At 41.2% G+C, this 20,325-nt stretch overlaps 2 protein-coding genes across 2 annotated transcripts in view; both read right to left on the reverse strand.

The window, feature by feature from the left end:
* PRKAA1 (protein kinase AMP-activated catalytic subunit alpha 1) overlaps positions 1–13,594 on the reverse strand; it is a 20,709-nt gene extending 7,115 nt beyond the window's left edge. The window contains exons 1-6 of the mRNA XM_027896171.1: positions 13,387–13,594; positions 7,586–7,727; positions 6,254–6,347; positions 4,453–4,597; positions 2,649–2,736; positions 1,548–1,772 (exon numbers count right to left, since the gene is read on the reverse strand). Of these exons, the coding sequence (XP_027751972.1) occupies positions 1,548–1,772; positions 2,649–2,736; positions 4,453–4,597; positions 6,254–6,347; positions 7,586–7,727; positions 13,387–13,519 (827 nt within the window). The 5' untranslated portion in view covers positions 13,520–13,594. The remainder of the gene's footprint in view (positions 1–1,547; positions 1,773–2,648; positions 2,737–4,452; positions 4,598–6,253; positions 6,348–7,585; positions 7,728–13,386) is intronic.
* A 4,587-nt stretch (positions 13,595–18,181) lies between these two features.
* Positions 18,182–20,319, reverse strand: RPL37 (ribosomal protein L37). The gene is made up of 4 exons (XM_027896182.1): positions 20,222–20,319; positions 19,539–19,674; positions 19,183–19,267; positions 18,182–18,292 (listed from the first exon to the last, which is right to left on the reverse strand). Exons 1-4 carry the CDS (start codon positions 20,222–20,224, stop codon positions 18,223–18,225), a joined length of 294 nt encoding a protein of 97 aa, XP_027751983.1. The 5' UTR covers positions 20,225–20,319; the 3' UTR covers positions 18,182–18,222.
* Between the last annotated feature and the right edge of the window lie 6 nt (positions 20,320–20,325).

Here is a 20,325-nt window from a genome sequence, read left to right on the forward strand (position 1 = left end):
TTAAAATAAAAAGGGGGTACTAACAAAAAACTATTTCTGTATATTTACTAACTTCTAGGCGTACCGTGGAGTCTGTAAGGTGAAAGGTCCTGTCTGGACCTAACACCAGGGAATCTTTTGCGGCCGGGAACAGGGAACAAATTATAAATAAAAATACATTTCTCTGTGCCATGTGGATACAGAGAAAGGACTTGCAGCGTGAGAATGATGCAAGACCCCCCTGTACGAGCCCAGGGGAGATAAGTTACAACCAACCAAAAGGTAACACCCACCTCCAAAGCAGGGGAATTACCTTTTAAGGCAACAAATGGACAATGGATGAATATTCAACAACTGATATCGAGAGGGTACAGAAAGCACGGTTTTCAAAGAAGGTGTGTGTGTCTCGGGCGGGGCACTGGCCCCCCAGACCACCCAGCGCTGTTTGCTTTATTATCGCTTGCTTAATAAATTTATCAACTTTTAATTGGAACTGAGTTGTCTAAATTCTTAAACGAACTTATAACACCATGTGGATACAAAGAGAGACCCTCCATGCCTTGCAGTGTGGGGATGATGCAAGACCCCCCTGTACAAGCCCAGGGGAGATAGGTGACAACCAGCCAGGGGGTAACACCCACCTCCAAAGCAGGAAAGTTGCCTTTTAAGGCAACAAACGGACAATGAATGAATATTCAACAACTGATATCGAGAGGGCACAAAAAGCACGGTTTTCAAACAATGTGTGTGTGTGTCTCGGGCGGGGCACTTGCCCCCCAGACCACCCAGCGCTGTTTGCTTTATTATCGCTTGCTTAATAAATTTATCAATTTTTAACTGGAACTGAGTTGTCTAAATTCTTAAACTAACTTATAACAACCTCCACCACAGCTAATTCTCTCAGATACAGGATATACCTCCCCAGTGATGGTCCATTTGCTTAAGGAGTTTGCAAGACCTTGAGGTATCCTTGAAGGGATACCTTTCTTCACCTCCAAAGACTGAGGACTCCTCATCCTTTTCCAATCCTATTGTCAATGGCCTTATCCTAAGCAAGGGATCCCAGCTGCCAGGCTTCCTCACTCTAATTCCTGAATTTTGGCCCCAATATCCCAGCACTGGAGTAACCAGCTGAGAATTTACTCACATCATTGATGGCTGAAATCTTTTTGCTATCTCTCAGATAATTTAGGGATAGGGATCAGGTGGTTTCTTTCTCATTTATAATTTTAGTTCCTTCCTCATCTTCTTGTGGCTGCTCTGCTACAGAATGGGCTGCCTCTTCTGACTCCCTTCCCTGCTCCCTCTTAGGAGAAGCTTCTTTGTTCCTTACTAAACAAGATGACTTTTGCTTCAGTTGTTTAGTTCTGTGGTTTAGTTGTTCTAAACAGAACTGTTTACGATTTATCAATCCATGCTCTGTCAGAGCTAAAACCAAACCACCATAAGCCAAATTTTTCATCTCAGTTTAAAAAACATGGACAAGCTGTATGAATGATTTCTTTGCTCTCCAGATTTGCACTACTGTAATTCCAGCATCTGTGATCAGACATCAGTTAGTGTTTTACCTAATGTCTCTGATTGTTGCTCTCTTCATTGGATCCACTTGCAGCATGTGCTTCAAAAGACTAATTACAGACGGATTCAGGTACTGAGGGGTATAAAAGATACCATCACATATCTTCTTAAAAAGGGTTGGCACGTGATCATCATCAAATGGAAGTGTTCCACACAATAAAGCATAGAGAATAACCCCACTGCTCCAAATATCTACTTCTGGGCCTGCATATAACCTGTGAAAAGATTAACTATTAGTGACTTGTGTGCAACACATTTAAATACTTCTTTCCTCTACTTTCTTACACTGTATCACAGTAATTAAAAGCACATTACCTAGGACAACTGATGTGCAAGTACTATACCACTTCAATTCTATGCCATGCCTCCCTTGAACTTCAGTATCCTTCCCCTTCTAATACATAACAGGGCACAAGAACAGAGCTTTCCTCTCTATTATATAAAAATAATCCACAATGCAATTTCAAACAATGGCAAACTGAAAAAAACATGCATCTAGTACTAAAAAAAGCCCATGTCATACATTGTTATCAATGCCTTAGAGGAATCTGTGCAAAGTCACCTATAGAGGCTGAAAAGTTTAAGACAAGTTCAGCAGAAGCCATCACAGGTTGTGTGCTACTGCCAGAGTAAAAGACATCTGGCCACCAAATCAACAATTGGCAATATGAGGGTAGTTGGCTGAAAGCAGATTTGGCCATCATAGTCCACAAAAGGGGAGGTTACCTTCAGACTGAGTATCTGCTCTGCAGCAGGTATTTCACTGCTACTCAACCTCACAGGATGCTTTGCTAGTAACTCTGTCTGCACCTTTCCTTCCAAGATCTGAGCTATATATGAGATTTTTAAACCAATTCAGGCATATTGTACACACCGGATTTGGGGCATCAGAGAGCAGCTCTATCTTACAGGAATTATTCAAAGCTAGTTCATAGAAGCTTTAAATATTCATGAAAAATTATCAGTACCACTAACAGCCTACAGTTTCTCAGCATCAAGGTTGTCAACTGAACCAGTTTTGTAGCCTGTAGAATCAAGCAGTAAAATGACTGAAGTACATGCACACATATATCCAATATAAAAGAAACTACCTTCCTGAAATTACTTCTGGTGCAGCATAGTTAGGGGAACCACAGCTTGTTCTTAAAAATTCTCCATCTGACATCATATTTGATAGACCTGAAAGTGTATAAGAGTAACTACTAAAAATTCAGGGAGCAAAACAATTTCACACTGCATATACTGCCTAGAACAAACCACTAGTAAATCAAATCAGAAAATCAACAAATTTATCCCAGTTAAGAAATAACATTGTTTGGAATTACTGAAATTTTCACATGAACATGCCACATAATCCTCCATTTAGTTTATCAGAAATCTGAGTAACATCAATCTACTACTGCCCATAACATTTGAGAACATATTCATTCCAAGACAAAAACCAATTCAGTTTGGATGACACAGGCATGACAGAGAACAAAGCTGCTCTAAGAGAGATGAAGCAGAAAAGCAAGATAGGACTTTGGTCATTAACAAGAAAATACTAAAAACCACATTTGCTTCTAAAATGCCAAAGTGGAAGATGTTACCACTGAATTTCCCAGAATTCTATAAGGCAACTGGGGAGTAAACATGACTTCACCACAATTTAAACCACTGCACTGTTCAGCTGGTTTTGGAATCATTGCAGTTCAGCAGTTTGGTTTTTAGATACTCTGTTAGCAACTGAAGTCTTCTTTAGAAGTAGGCCATCTTCATTCACCAGCCCTCAGTAAAGTCTAAGACTTGTGGAAAATTATCTTCTAGTTTCTTCAACAGAAGCTGCATGATCAAGACTACCATAAGCCAAAGAACTCTGTCTCCAAGAAGGAATTATGCCCTTTTATGGGGCAGAAGGCAGTGTGGGGTGGAGTAGTGGTGGTGTGTGGAGATGAAAGAGTACAGCTTGACTAGCTTTCATATTCTAATATACAAAACCTTTTAATAACTATTCATAATTAACTGAGTGGTACAGTTTACCTGACATGAAGTTACTGTACTTCATTCCTTTGCCATGTAAGCCATTTCACCCACAGCATTTTCCACACATGAGAAATCAGTATGATTCCCAAGGCCCACATAGCTGAACATCATAATTTTAAAGCATACTTAGAATACTCAGCCTTACCTAGCACCTTCACTGGAGACTCAAAATACTTTACAAGGGCATATCCGCTACAACTGTAGGAGATAAGTCATCATGACATAGGAGCACAGATATCCTACTATGCTATTTTATGGTAAGGGTTCCTGACTCAGATAATTCCAAGAGCTAGCAACAAGGCTTCTCTGCAGCTACGTCACAAACTGCTATAAACAAATAAGCTTTCTGACTAGTTAGGCAGGTATAGAGCAAAAAAGCACAGGAGGTTGCAAGACTAACTGTTCTTATTTTTACTTTTACACTTTAATTTCTTTTTCTTGGAGTAATTTAATAGTAGGACTAGTTTATTGTACTATAGCACTGTGGTTCTTAAAGATGGTGAAGTACCCCTACACTGTCCTTCCACATTTTACAGATCATGAAGACAGGCAACAGCAGTGAGTTCTGAAGTGCAAAGGTCAAGAACTAAGTTCATTTAGAATTTCAGAGGAAGTATTGTTAAGGAAAATCAAAGAAACTAGTTCACAGTTTCACCTAGTCACAGAAAATACTTGAAAAGCAAGCTTGAGAAGAAAACAAGTTCAGTAGATGTGCAGGAACATTATTTTGCTTTACATTTATACTCTTGGTGCTCTTGTATTTTGTCCCACCATCAGAATATTCAAGTATATACACTTTAATTAATATTTCCCATAGTTATTAACAGGATCTAAAACCAGAGATGCAATCAGACACAAAAAAGAAATCCTTACCAAAGTCAGCTATCTTGGCATTCATGTGTGCATCAAGCAGCACATTTTCAGGCTTCAGATCTCTATGTACCACCATATGCCTGTGACAGTAATCCACACCAGAAAGGATTTGCTGGAACAGACGTCTACTTTCCTTCTCATCGAGCTGAAAGAGACGAAGATTTTAAACCATTATGAGACAGTGGAAGTTCACTTGTTTTTCATTTGTATGGGCTAGAGGAAATTTTTCCATGATCCAAAGTTATCATTTACCTGATTCTTTATATAACAGATTATCAGAACCTGTAGCAGAATGCTTCATACCTTACATAATTTTGTTTTTACACAGCCATAAAATGACTAACAAAACACAGACACTGACTCAGAAAGTCACTGAAATTTCTCAATCGCACTTTTAAAATTGGTAAGGAAGATGTTACATACTCACTAACTAGAAACATTAGCACTCAAACATTAACTTTGTCTTAATTGTAATATCAATGAACTTTGACATTTAAGCACAGCATAAGATTTAAGTTGGCAAAAGCTGCTAAAATGCAGCAAAAATATTATGAATTTCAGATGCTATTTACATTAGCAGCTAGTACCAAACAGCAGACTTAGCTGGGCAATTCCTATAAAGATGCCCTAAAGTTTTTCCTAACAACTAAATAAAGTATTCTACATAGTCTCTCAAAGTGACTTCAGAGCTTTTACAGAAGCTGTTCTAAGAGTTAAAGACAGTAATATGTGCACAATTATTACTACTGGTATCTTTCCAGTACTGGGGTTCACTAAGGAAACAGTTTTCAGCTACTCCAGCTAGATAAATATCAATCCAGTTTGTACCCAGCCATGTTGAAAATTAACGTATTAGTAAAGAGGAAAAATGCTATGACAAAGTCACACATACGGACTGAAAAACACATAACCACTTGTACTTTCAGAACAAAACACAGTCATAAAGTGTATTTTATTGATAACAGCAAAATTAAAGTGGAACACATGAAAACACACCTTCATTTAACAAGGGGTGACCGGTTCCCCTGGTCCTAGCCCCTGATAATGTGGATAGCTCCATTTCATGAAGCAAGCAACCATCTGTGACCAAGTGAGTCATGTGTTCATGCTCCTTCCCTCACTATCAAGCCCCAAAGATCCTGTGAAGCAAGCAGACAAACCAGACTTCTTCTCCTCCCTACATGCCTCAAGATTCCTGGGTGCAAGGCTGATTACCCACTTCATGACCAGCCTTTAGTTCCCAGGCAACCTGCCAGCCTGATGGCAGAGATGACTCTGTCATGGAATAAGGAAGTACAACAGGAGCCAGAGCAGAGTCTTTATCATCAGACAGGTACAAGTCCTAAGTGGGAATGAGACTCATGACTTTCCAGTGGCTAGATGCCTCCACGATAGCATGCTTCCCCTTAGAACTGAGTGACTTGTATTCTTTCATACGATTTTCAAGTCTAGACTGTGATTGTTATACCAATACAGCAAAATATGTATTAAGATTTGACCAGATCTGCAGAGGGTCAGGGTGATTTGATACCCTAAGTTAAGTTGTGTTAAAAATTCTGCACTACACTACTTATAAACTGTACTACATTGATTCTGCTAACTGAAAGCCTATGCCACTCTAATAATAAATCCTGTGCTACACTAATCATAATATTCTATGGAGAAAATAAACCTTTAATTGTACCATTCTGCCAAGGATACCCAAAATGAATCTGTCTGTCCCTTCAGTGTGACACAGGAATGTTGCAAAAGCAATAATACAATGCAGGTTGCTGATTTGCAAAGTTGGATTACTTCTTACCCTTCCATTTTTACAGATATAATCAAACAGTTCTCCTCCTGAAACATATTCCATCACCATGAAAATGTCAGTGGGTGTGCTGATGACCTGGTACCTGATAAGAGAAGGTATCTATTAGTCTACACACTCATTAAACGACTAGTTATATTTAGGTAAAACAGCATGTGTACAAACAGTCAGATAATAATATACTTTAAAATATTTTACAGTCAATCTACAGCTACTGGAATGACAAGATGTTTCAGAAGCTATATCCTCTCCTTTCACTGTTGCCTCTTTCATTTTCCACATTGGTATTTCAATTGCTGCAGTGACACTTCCTATTTTGTTTTGGCTACAGCTATGTCCTTTGGACTCATTCATGGACTCTAACTGGCAGCATAAGCAATTTTGCTGACAAATCAGCTCAATAGTCTTCTGAAAACTAACCCACTTAAGTGAGAGAGTTCATCTTACACAATACAATTTAGCTTCAGTGTAACAGCTGTTGCCAAATTAAAGGGAATGCATAAACATGGCCTCTGTCACTGGCAGCAGGGAAACAAGATTCTACCAATAAAAAAACCACCAACATCATGACTAAGACAGTGAAAGTCACCCACACCCTAGAGGTACAGGTTAACTTTACAGGAAATTACAGTCAAAAGTAAGTCAATTATTTTTATAATTTGTTTCCACAGACCAGACACGAAGAGTCTGCTCTGAGATATACTTACTTGTGCTGTGAAATCCACTGATGAACTATTGATAAACTAAGAGACGTAAACAGGCATACTGTAAATACCACATTTAGACAAGAGGTAGCTGCTACATTGAAGGTTTTAGAACTATCAATCACGTATAACAAAGCGCATGTCTTTAATTCAGAAAAAGCTTCCAGAGAGCAACCTATGCTGAAAAAACATAGATAACCGACCAGCACATCACTAAGAACATTTTGAGAAAATACCATAAACTTACGGTGGAAATGACCTGTACAGATTTGTTCTTAATAACTCATTTTCTAAGCAGAAAAAAAAAAAAAAAAGGATCAAATATAAACAGGAAAAGAAAAATGAAGTAGCCTCTAAAATCAGAGATGGATGCTACTACAAGTATCTGTCATGACATTACCTTTTATATACCTGTCCAAAGAATTTCTAAGCAAAGATCTAATGGAAGCTCTCCAGCCTGCAGGAAAGATAAGTTTTGTGAAAGCATGTTACACAGGGCACAGCCGCAGACTTTGAAGCTGTTTTCTGACAAGATGCTGTTTGTCGTATTGCCCTTTAAACATATTTCAGATCAGTGAGATTACTACTTAAATGTTTGATTACAGCAAACAAAACTTACAGCTTGATTATATGAGGATGCCTGAAGAGTTTGAGGTTCTGAATCTCCCTGCGGATTTTTCCTACAACATCAAGGCTACGAATCTTCTGTCGGTTCAGGATCTTCACGGCAACTTTATGTCCAGTTAACTCATGTTTTCCAACTGCAAGAAACAAGTATTGAGACAGGGTTTTCAACTACTCAGTAAAGACCTTATTTGCCCATTTTGACTGAAGCCAAGAAATACAAGGTAAGATGTTAGCATTCCACATATTGCATTATCTTTAGGGAGGTTGAAAACCAGATGGTATGGAATTTTTTCTGCCCTGCTCCAACTTCTTCCACAGTTCGATTGTTAGAAGAGGTATACATGAAAGAAAAACATTGAAGCTTACCCTCAGAAGTCTCACAGCATGACTACATCTTTTGCAATATTGGGGGGAGGGAAGCAAAACATACCCCAAAACCCTGCCATCCTTGCTAATTAAAGAGAGCATTTTCTCTCCCTATATAAGTCACTCCAAGCTTTTGGCTTACTTGCTAACCCACTCAAACATGTTTTCCTGTATCTCTTCTACTTTATCTGCAGGGATCACTCTTACTAAAGAAATCCCTGTTATCCCTCCCTCAATAAACCTGTTTCAGCAATTGCTCTGAATTACCACTATGAGCATCTGATCAGTTTACCTACAAAAATGTATCTGTCCTTAGACCACTCTGACCCTCTATACAGCTCCACAGTCCGTGCAGTCAACACCAGAGCTCTACTATATTAAGTGGCAAAAGCTACCAGAAATGCACAACATTAAATACAACAGTAACAATGAAAAACAATATAATCATACAACCTCATATGTTCCTGGAAGCGGAAAAAGAAACTGAGGAGTTTAATTTTCTTTAAACTGTAAAATATTTCCCAATCAGTTACCCCTCTTTAAGCCCTAAACTTTGCAGGAGCTATTGGAAGAAGTCACAATGAAATTGCTAAGAATATTTTTCTTAAACCCAACACTGGATCACAGACAAAACATTTAGAAGCTAAATATCTCTTCCACTAGAAAGCTGCGCTATCTGCATGGTTTCTACTTGAAGTGATTATAAATATACCATATTTTTTTGCCACTTTGATTCCTACCTTTTGAAGATAAGCCAAATTCTAGGGACACATACATGGTCCATCCTTGTCCACATGAATAGACATTACTAACAAGCCTGTGCTGAATACATTGCCTGGGTGCCTCCCCTCACTTGAGAATTTAAGTAAGCCTCAGGCTTCAAGCTTTGTTTAAATATATCCATGGGAAGCTGTGATTAAACAGCAGTGATACACAAAAATCCTTCCGCATTCAACGGATAATTGGGATAGAATAACACCCATCTGTAAACTTTATTCACAACACAAGACCTTCCAGCTGCCTTTTGCACCAATACTGAGCTAAAAACCAATGCAAGTGAGAAGAAATTCTTAGCAGAGAGGCAAAGATAATGACAAGCATCTGAGCAGTTATTCTTACAAGCCACTGTGTAAATAAAGCATTCTAAATTCCTGCAGGGAACTCAGTAGTGGATTACCCAGGACCCTGAACCATCACAGTGCTGCACTCAGATATCTCTTGTACCTGAGAACACAGAAAGACTCTGCCTGCCAGGTGAAAAGACACATCTCCTCATTCAGAAACCACTACCTAAAAATGGCCACAATAATCAAAGTCCTGGGCAAGCACATTTGCACTGCTGAGGAATGCAGGACAAAGCCCACATCCACCCCAAGTTCTAGAGAGACCACAAAGCAGTGACAGGTGAGTGCCTGGAACTCTGTGAGAATTACCTGCTTTGAACCAGATCTACAATTAAAGCAATCACAACCCCCTTCTTTTCTTCAGTTCAAATGTGATTCAAGTTTCAAAGCAACCCAGCAAATTACATCACCTATGTTAAAACCCTAAGGGGTAAAGAATCATCAATATAAAAAATAAGAAAAGCAACTGTTCCATTTGAATAACAAGGTCTTCGCCCATCCATAATGGGAACTGAACTAAGCCTGAAGCATTTGAAAAAATCTTTAAACAGTAAGTTTAAATGTAACATTAGATTCTGTTACTAAGAAATAGCTTCTCAGAAACTAACCAAAAATCAGAATGGATCTACATCTTCATTTGCTTTAAAAGGTGCATGTTTAATATAGCAAGTAGCACATATATCTGACCAATTCTACAGCTTAGCACATATATATGCAGTTCTGTGTTATGTTTGCTGCTTTTGAGAACACACGCAGGATCACTCTCGAGGAGAAAAGACAACGCAGAAAGAATCGCGTCTTGTCGATATCACCTGGAGAGTCTTTCTGCTGTATGTTCTGCAACCGGTCTTGTCTATCTCGCATTGGCCTTTTTAGCCATCAGCGTGCTTGTAGCAAGCGTGGGTAGAGCCCCTCTCAGATCTTCGTTCGCGAAGCCCAGCCATGATGATGATGATGTATAAAGTATTCTGGATATATGTTCTAAAGCCTCATTTTTGAGCCAGTTTGTTCCTTTTCTGATTTGTCAGTCTACGTTAGACTGGAATTTCATTAGCACTCAGAAAAACACTATAAAGTCATTTATCAGCTACGAGCTACATTCAATATGCAAGGCACATAAGAAAAGTTTTTCAAATCAAATTTTTCATTCAAAGTAATTAAATAGTAACATTTGCAATTGACTGAAATCAATTCTAGCTGTCACAGCCTTCAAGGCTGTATGCCTCAAGCCTTAATTTTATTCACTGACTGGGAGAAAACAAGATTTTCTGCTTTTTCAACTCTGCCGGCTTTGAATAAATGACTGTAATGAAAACACACTGTGGTTTGGTGCAGCAAGATCCCAAAAAGCCTGTTCTTTTGCTTAAGACATTTCAAATTCAATCTCTATATTCTTCAGTAATTTTTGCCTCCCTTTAACTCCACTAAAAATCATAAGATACCTAACTTTTTAAGATACAAGTTTTCAATAATCTTCCACTTCATAAAATAAAATAAACTGTTTTCTTGGATATGGTTCGAGGTGTCCGTTACATAAAACATCAGACACAGACTGGTAACAGACTGCTGACACTTCTGAATTCAGGATTAGGACAGAGCCAAACGCATCACCTCAGATGATAATGCCATGCAGACGCATAAGCAGTCAGTGTTATCCTTCTGAAAGCTACTTTGCATTACCTATAAAAGGGAGTGCTAAAAAATTTGAAGTAACCAAAAGATATATTTATCACCCTGATCCTCAACTAGCTACCAGACCTTCAAAACAATCCCTGAAAAAAAGTTCACTTAACAGACCTAATATTTCCCTGTATTTCTTAATTCTCTGATAACAGCAATTGCCTTCAAGCTTCACTGTGGCTTAGCACAGCAGCAAGGTTTCCAAGACAGTGACAGTCTCTAAGCAGCAGCAACTTCATTTAACTGTTGAAGTGCAGGAACAAGTCTCTAACCTAGTTGAGTAATTCTTCAACTGGAAAAAAACTGATTATCAATTCATCCAAAGTAAATACAACATTCCAATGAAATACAGGTATCACTCATTAAGCGGGTAGGGGAAAAAAAAAAAAAAAAAAGCTGAACAAGCTTATGTAGTATTCAATGAAACAATTCTGCAGTAGGCCAAAAAGCTAACCCAAATCTCAGAGGAAAGCATTCTTTAAAAGTATGAGATAAACAAATGTTTTCACTAACACAAAGAAAAAAAAAACAACAAACATAGTTCATGCTGTGCAAAGCCCACCTGCTGCACAACATTAGATATCATACTGATCTTCACTGTCCATTTCCAGGTCCCTTATTGTTGCCTTGATAAACACCACCTACTTACACCACGTGTGCAGTCTATACAGACCAGTGCTGATAACTCAGATCTAGAGACCTGGAACAATTATTGTATATTTACAGCCTGATGTAGTACTCCTCATTTTCTCAGCATGGAACACTGGAAGCCTGAATACTCTTCCTTTTATGAAAACTAACTTTAAAACAAAAAGTATTTGGAAATAAAAGTTTGCATTTGGTTTCAGCAGAAAACAACAGCAATGTCTTAAAAAAAAATTGACAAAAATAGGGCAAGATGTTTTACACTGAATGATGGTAAAATTTCAATGAGAATGTGTCTCATATAGTTGGCTAAGTTCAATATTCTTCTATCTCGCTTCTGTGGCATTTTAGCATCTAGGGTAAGCAGCAGGGTGAATTCATCTGACAGCTACTCTGACAGCATGAGACATTCAATAACTACCAAGTAAAAAAACTGTTTTTCCACTTCAAAGTTTTCAGGTTGCCACCAATGTTAAAATTAATCCATTCTCAAGGAGCCATATGCCTGACCCCCTACATCACGTGAGCTCAACGACAACCCTAACTTAATTTTAAGAAGTGAACACATTTATTATAGTTTTTTGCTTAATGTCAATTGATGAAACCATATCAAAATTATTAGAATTACAGGAAAACACAGATCTGGTATTAAATGAAGAAAATGTGTATCCAGGAGGAAAACCAGTGCATCACAGATAAAATGTCCTTTACCACACACAGCTAAAGCAAAACTAACACAGTAGATTATATAGGCACAAGAAAAATAGGGGTACAACAGTGCTGTCTTAAATTTAAGAGCATATTAAAACACTGATGGTATGTCAATCTTAGTTTGTGCACTGTGCTGGGTAAAAAAACCCAAAGAAAGACATCTTCAACTCCTCCTATTACCCATGTAGTCCTCCATGGGGAAGAAGAGCCTGATGTCTCTGGGCTATATTATTTTCTCTCTACTTAAGGAAATTCCCAAGGAAAGGAATGGTATCCCAGCTGCCAGATGGGGATCATTACTCCTAAGTGCCTTGAAAAAGAGACTCGAAGGGCTCTGCTCTCAAAATATTTTCCACTGCATTCCCAGAGAAAAATATCCTATTTGCTATACATTTGTAACTTCTTTCAGAACATGCCAACAGTTGAAAGAGCTTGTGCAGAACACAAAAAATGGAACATCTACACAGAAGATTAAAAAAAAAACTATGGGCTTTTTTTACTGGTTATAATCACAAGCACCCATTAAGGGAAAAAAAAAAAAACACTTATGAAGAATATAGACTGGAGCTATATATAGAATATAGCTCCACTCATATGAAAAAGATATTTTCAGTTTGCTTGTCCCAGTATCTGAAGTTCTCACGAACACCACAGCAGGAACAGTGACGATAAGCTAATGAACAGTTCTTCCACCGTGCCGGGTAAGTTTAACTTCTACTGTATTTCTACTAGCCTTCAAATACACTAGCACAGCATCTGCACCCCTGCGGCGTAAAGTTACTAAAGTCTGAGCTGAAAAAAAACTTTAAAAACCACAGGTCAAGTAGACTAAGCATAAAATCTTTCGTATCTGTGAGTCAGCTGTGTTGCCGGTTAATCCAACAATCCCAGACCCACCTTTTTATGCTGGGTAAAGAGAGGGAAATCCTGCGGCTAGAGAGAGAAATCCTGCCTTCCTTACAAGGACATCGAGACTTTTCTGCAGCAAAACGCTACGAAAGACAGCCCGAGAATTAAGACTCCCTACTTTCACTACATGCCCGGCGCCGTTTTAAACAAACGCGGCAGCATTTAGCTTCCAGAGGCTATTTCCGCACACACAGATGAGGAAGCTGCTTCTCCCCCGGCCACCGCTTCCCTCAGCGGGACCGCCAGTCCCTCCCCGGCACCTCAGCCCGCGCAACTCCCGCTCCGAGCGGCGCTCCCGCGGGCCGGGGCCGCGCTGATGGGCGGCCGAATGCCTGCCGGCCCCGCTGCCGCGGCTCACCCTTGACTTTCCCGAAGGTGCCGACGCCCAGCGTGTCCCCCAGGATGTAATGCCCGATCTTCACCCGCCCGTGCTCGTGCTTCTGTTTATCCGCCACCGCCGCCATCTTGAGGCAAGGCCCGAGCCTGCGCATAGCCCTCGCCCGCGCGGGCCGGAGAGACGGCGGGGGAGGAGCAACCACAGAGCGCCCGCCCACACCCGAACCCGGAAGCGAACCCCCCGTTCGGCGCCCGCCCGCGCTACCCGGGGACGAACCATAGAGGCCCGGGGGGGGAGGTGGGCCGGTCCACGGCGCTCTCGGGGCGGGGGGGAGAAGAGTGGGGAGCGGCACTGATGGCGGTAGGAATCGGAGTTGGAATGCGCGCACATGGAATTCTAGTGCAGGAATGGCACCGCTACAGCGAATCCGCGCTCGTCAAATAGACTTCCGAAGTCTGTATTTCCAATAAGCTTGTAAATTAAATCTGCTTGTTCTCCTCACTTCCTCTGCCCTGGCCCAAATCCGGACCCTAATACGGGAATAATATGAAAAGTAGGACCCTCTTCACTCCTACTACCTTGATCAGGTAACCTGCCCTCTGGTTTGCCTTGCCGGCCACTCACGCCATTCATTCACGTTGTCTGCAGGCCAGTAACCCACCTTCCATTTCATACACTGTATTTTCTATGTACCAAAGACCATACTTGTTTTACTGTTGACTATAAGAGGATTATATTTTTTAATCACATTCCAACCCTGCCTTCAAAGAAACAGATAAACCTGCAGAAAATGTGACTATTGAATGGTTATTTTCAAATGGAGAGATCATCAACTGAAGAGGAAGGTTATAGGAAACTCCCACACCTTCACCTCCTTTCCCCGGTTCTCCAGACTAAGTGAACAATATTAAATGGGGGGCGATGTTAATGTGGATGGTTTCTACTTGCTGGCATTAGGGCTTCCTTGGCATAATCAGTGTGATTTCACACTCACCTCTTGCCCTTTTGTCTTTGGCCTCTGACTCCACATTACCACTGAATATATAGCACGGTTCTTCCACAGGTGAAAGGTGCTATTTCCACCTTGCCTTTGCTCCCCCCGAAAGCATATGTTTTGCCCAGATTCAGGCCTGTATCTCTTCTGCTGTTTCTAGCTTTGAGGCTGAGGACAATGCAAATATCAGAATCACAGAATGACTTGGGTTGGAAGGGACCTGTAAAGGTCTTCTAGTCCAACTCCCCTGCAATCAGCCAGACATCTTCAATTAGGCAGGATTGCTCAGAGCCCCATCCAGCCTGGTCTGGAACTTTCATATCTTCTCTGGGCAACCCATTCCAGTGTCTCAGAAGCCTCTTAGCAAAAGAAATTCTTTCATATATGTAGCCTGAATCTAACTCCTCTAGTTTAAAACCATTACCACTTGTCCTATTGCTGTAGGCCCTACTTCAACAGGCCTGTCCCTATCTTTCTGATAAGCCTCGTCCAAGTATTGAAAGGCTGCCATAATGTCTCCCTGAAGCCTTCTCTTCTCCAGGCTGAACAACCCCAACTCTCTCAGCCTGTGCTCATAGGAGTGTTGTTCCAGCTCTCTGGTATTTTTTGTGACCCTTATCAGGACATGGTCCAGCAGAACCACATCTTGCCTGTGCTGGGGTCCCCAGGGCTGGATGCAGCACGCCAGGTGGGGTCTCTCAGTAGAGGCTAGAGTAGCAGGGCAGAATCACATCCCTTGCCCAGCTGCCCACCCTGCTTTCCATGCAGTCCCAGATGTGGTTGGCTTTCTGGGCTGCAAGCACACATGGCCTGCTCATGTCTAGCTTTTCATGCACCATTACTCTTCTTCATAAAGCTGCTCTCAATCCCTTTATCCCTCAGCTGGGGGTTGCCTTAACCCACATACAGGACCTTGCACTTAGCCTTGTTTGAGGCAGTTTTAAGTTCACGTGATCCCGCTATTAAGTTCACATGAGTCCACAAGCTTGTCCAGGTTCCTCTAGATGGCATCCTGCCCCTTGGAACATGTCACCTGAACCACTCAGGTTGGTGTCACCTGCAAATTCTCACACTACACATTGAATCCCAATATCCTTGTAACTGATATTATTCACCGTGTGGGTGGCTACATTTTCTTTGACCTTCTCTTTATGGATCACATGCCTCTACAAGCCTTTCCTCTTCTTTGCATCCCTTGTCAAGTTCAGCTTTAGCCACACCTTGGCCTTCCTGACCCCAATCCAATCCAACTGAGCAACATTCCCAATATTCTTTCCAGTACACCTGTCCCTGCTTCCCTGCCTGTGAATTTCCTTCTTTTCCTTTAGTGTGACAAGCAGATCTTGACTGAGCCATGCTGTTCTCTTTCCTTTCTGGGTTTCTTGTATGTGAGGATTGAGAACTCTTCCACTCCGTGGAATGCGCCCTTAAAGATCTGCCAGCTCTGTTCCACTCCCGCTCTGAGGGCAGTGAGTCCTATGGTTGACTAACACCTTCAACGTAAGACTTAGCGAACTCTGAGAGGCATTCCCTCTGGGAGGGTGATGCTCATGCAGCCTGCTGTTGTAGGCTGCATCCTGAGACAGTTGGCTGGCCTCAGAAGGGGGGGAAGGAGGGCAATGCATTACCACACAAGAATATTTTGCCAAAGGTGATCAATGTTTTACCACTGTAGTCACTTGAACATCTGCCTTTGAGAAACCGTCATCTAATACACTTCTATGTGTGTCTCACTTCTCAAAAGTGAGACTTGCACACTGAACAATATGAAATGTGGTCATTTCTGATGTACTTTGGACTACACCATCTAAGCATGCTATATGTATCAGTCTGAAGAATGCAAAAATCAAACATTACAGACTGTGTATTGCAATATTTCTATATACATAAAGGGGCTGATCTAAACTGCCAGTGAACATTATGCAGAGGTTCAATTCTAACTGATAACCCTTCAGTTAAAATCCTAGTAACAAGATGTCAACAAAATATTATAAACTGAGCAACCACCAAGGGAGCCTAGCTTTCAACATGTAGAAAAACACTGCAAAGAACTGGAATGCTTCAGGATCTGTTTCCAGTATAGTCTAACAATAGCTGACACGTGACATGTGAGTTTCATAATCTTTTTCTGAACAGGACTAACAGAACCCCAAAAAAATAATTTCCTGCCCCTCTCCAAGAATTCTAAAACAATTGAAAATGCAGTGGCTGTCAGATCTCTTTTCCATAGAATTTATTCTTGCTATAAGTGAAATAAAGGTTTTCAGTTACTGCAAGTCTTTGCAAGTTTCAATCACTGTTACCATGGAATGTTACATATTATACAAATGTTCATTTTCCAGGAGTAGAATTCAGGATGAGAAGCTAACAAATAGCAACAAACATAGCTAGTGCTGTGTTTTACCATGTTTGCAGGTCAAACAGGCTGCTTAGAACAAAATCCCTCACTACGCACAGATCACGCAAGACTTTGCAAAGGCTTTCACTCCCATGCATAGTCAGAATACCTGCCATAGCACTGTCCAACCGAACCATCGCTCAACTAGCCCGCCCTTAGAATCCTGATGGCTGCTTTTTAACATTTCAGAGGCCCTCCTTAGCCCTGGGAATACACAAAACACATAGTGTTCACGGTGTATTTTAACAGCATCAACACCACCTACATTCCAATCTCTCTCAGACAGAACACTTCTAACTAGAGTGAGTGCAGTATATTTGCTACTGCTAGAGAATAGCAGGGGGAAGATTTCTCTTTTTGTTTAGACACAGCCCAAGTCAGTACGCTCAAGTATCAAAAAGCACTGACTCGACTCAATTTAAAAATATAAGAGGGAGCAGTCAGGGACACCCAAATTTCACACCTGGCTGAAAATTTCTTTGATTTGCACAAGGTGATACATTAACTGCTGATCACTCAGTAATGACAAAGCAGAATGCTGCTTCTGACAGTTCATGACAAAACCGTAAGATTTACAGTAAAACAGCTTAGCGTCTTAAAGCATCTCAAGTTTTTGAGTTTCTAGTATTGTCTCTAAGCTTTAAAAACCCTCAAACCCTTGCAAGTGACTACTGTAAGTCCCCTAACTTTCATAGTAGCATCTTACGATCACCTTCTTAAAAGCAGTTTGAAAGCCAGTAACACACCACATAGGGTACAAATGTGTAAGGCATCAATGTAATTTTTAAGTAACTCCAAGTGACTTTTCTGCCACGAATGATCATTTTTTTTTATTATTATTTACACCCAGCACGGTTAATTCAGGTCATTCTGTGTCACCTTTCCACACCAACCTCTCCAAGTCATTTGGGCAACGCCTGTGCCACCTAGAGCAGATCTGCAACCTCTCTGTCTCTGGCAGTATTTGTGCTCCAGACCTAGGAGGTTGTTTTTTTTTTCCCAAGAATCAATGACCCACACAACACACAGTACCTTTGTGGGCCTTTCAGTGCCACAGAGCAGCGAAAAACGGGCAGGACTAAAACAACTCCTTCACTAATGCCTCCAAGAACATCACATAGAGCCATTATTATAGCTACTATCTTCAGGACAAAATTCTGACTCTCCCTGCTCAGGCATAATGAGATTCAGAGGCATACAAGGCAAGTCCATAGTGCCAATATCCCATTTCTCTGACAGGGAAACTGTTTAGAGTAGTAAGTACAAGACTTTTTCAGTTCAGTGCAAAGGTAACTATCCTTTTTAAGACAGAGGTCGTATCAAATGAAAACTCAAAGGGTTGTTTGAAATTAATCATTGTGGGTGTTTATGTAGTATCAGCAATTCTGCATTTCAGTGAAGTATGTAAAAGAAGGTGACAAGACTTTCTGGATAAGACCATTTATTTTAACAAATAGATGAGTCTTTACGATGAACTGGAGGCTGCAACAGCTGCTCTCTTGGGCTTCGGTGTAGTTCCCTCACGGAATCCATTCCTGTAAGTAGAAATAAAGTTACAACTTTCTGGTAACTTGATTCCTGCTCCAGGTTATTTTCTGACAGTGATGTTTTAGAGCAAACTCATTACATTTTTTCAGCTTATCTCAGTACAGAATTCATATGCACATTTGTTAAACATCTTATTAACAATTGCCTTGAATGGTTTTCAACTACACCCATAACTGAAACTTAAAACCTCCTACGTTTTGCTATTAAACCAAATCTACACTTTTATGACAACAGTCCTGAATTACTTTGTATTTTTCATACAGCTTTCTTGTTCATTAGAACAGAAGGCAGAGTTCAATTTTAGAACATGATGGTCATACTAAAGAAATCCTTAAGAACAGTGCAAACCTCCCACCACTACCTCCAAAGTACAACTCAAAATCTTTATATCAAGTTTTAGAAACCCGTAACTCAGAATCTGATGTAACACCTACTTACTACTAACTGAACTCTAAATAAAGAGAGGCTTCAGAAGTTATTCCCATCCTGAACTTTTTTCTGGGACAAGCAGGGACTGGAATGCACTTTGAGATTTGTCTCCGTAAAACCTCACTTCAGTGTAACCATCAATTTAAGCAATTCACAAATAGAGGCAATACTACACAAAGCGTGTATTTTTAGACATGTGCATTTTATTACAATCACCTCCGTGTTCTGTGTTATGTTCACTTAACAGAAACATCAGAACTTTATACACCACCTTGTCTTACCAAAGTGGGATATGAAGTATCATTTCATGATATATTTAAGAAGATCATACCACATTAAGTGACACTAAAAAATAAATTAAAATGTTAACTTTGAATGACAAATTTTATAATTAAGTGATGTCTATACAGGATTTCACTCAATTTTAGTGTCTACTAAAATATCATACCTGAATCGACGGTAGACCTTCTTCAGGTGCCTCATGCGACCCGTACCAGTGGTGTTTCGTCTTTTAGCCTTTGCACTCCAGTTATCTAAAACATGTTAAGTTACTGTTATTCATCTGCACCAAATAATTACACTGCACATTAAATTTTTATGACACATTCATTCAAACGAGCAAAAAAAAATTAAAATTTAAGTCAGTTCCTACGCAGCAACACTACACATTACCTAAAACATAATCTAAACACTACGAAGTGTCAATATTCCTCCTTGGCTCGAAAAAAAAAAATCAGGCTACTGAAAGAGTCAAAGAAACAAGTGTTTTTTAAACTCGAAGACAGGTAAAAGTTTGTTACTTACACTTTCTCTTACGCTTGGCAGGGTAACCACATTTCCCACAGGTTGATTTTTGCAGATGGTACGCCTTGGACCCGCATCGACGACACAAGGTGTGCGTCTTATTTCGCCGCTTACCAAATGACGATGTTCCCTTCGTCTGAAAAGCATTTCAAGACACGACACGTTGGAAACACCACCAACACTTCCAGGTCACGCAAACTAAAAGAACAAGACTTAAAAAAACACGCGCAAACCAACGGAGCTATAGTAACAAGTCGGAGGCACGCTTAGCTCCGAACCACAGCTCACTTTCGCCTACAGGTTGCCTCCATTTTCAGCAATCATGTTCCTCACGCCTCTCGCCGCCATCCCTTGGCGCCCCCACCCCTGTGCTGAAATGAAGCGGAGCCCCGGCGCCGTCACCTCGGCTGCCCCGAACCACCAGCAAAGAGCAAACTGCCCTCCCCTGACCGCCCTCCCCGCGCTGCCGCACGGCTTCGCCGGCCACGGGGCCGAGGCGTACGGAGAAAGGGTTCCCGGAGCGCCCGGGGCCCCGCACCGCAGCACGGCCCCCCCGCCCGGCACACCACCCCCGCCCCGGCCCCGGCGCCCGGGCGAGCCCCGCGGCGCCCCCGGCGCGGTCCAGCCGGGCTCGGATGGCGGCGGATGGCGGTGGATGCCCCGCGCCCGTAAACCCCGCTCACCATCTTGCCCGGGCGGCAGCGCAGAAGAGGCCGCACCCCGCCCCGATTCCGTCACGGCAGCCCCTTCCGGGGGCGGTGCCGCCACTTTAACCCCTGAAGTGCTG

The sequence above is a fragment of the Empidonax traillii genome, unplaced genomic scaffold (genome assembly GCF_003031625.1).
Source record: "Empidonax traillii isolate 1590-97213 ecotype Southwest subspecies unplaced genomic scaffold, ASM303162v1 scaffold484:size464376, whole genome shotgun sequence".
Lineage (NCBI taxonomy): Eukaryota > Metazoa > Chordata > Aves > Passeriformes > Tyrannidae > Empidonax > Empidonax traillii.

Bases quoted from the DNA above. Each gene is read 5' to 3' on its own strand.
- RPL37 (XM_027896182.1), bottom strand. The intron at 19,268-19,538 runs GTAAGTAACAAA...AACATGTTTTAG, and splicing joins TGCCAAGCGTAAGAGAAAGT to ATAACTGGAGTGCAAAGGCT. The intron at 18,293-19,182 runs GTATGATATTTT...TTCTACTTACAG, and splicing joins AAGGTCTACCGTCGATTCAG to GAATGGATTCCGTGAGGGAA.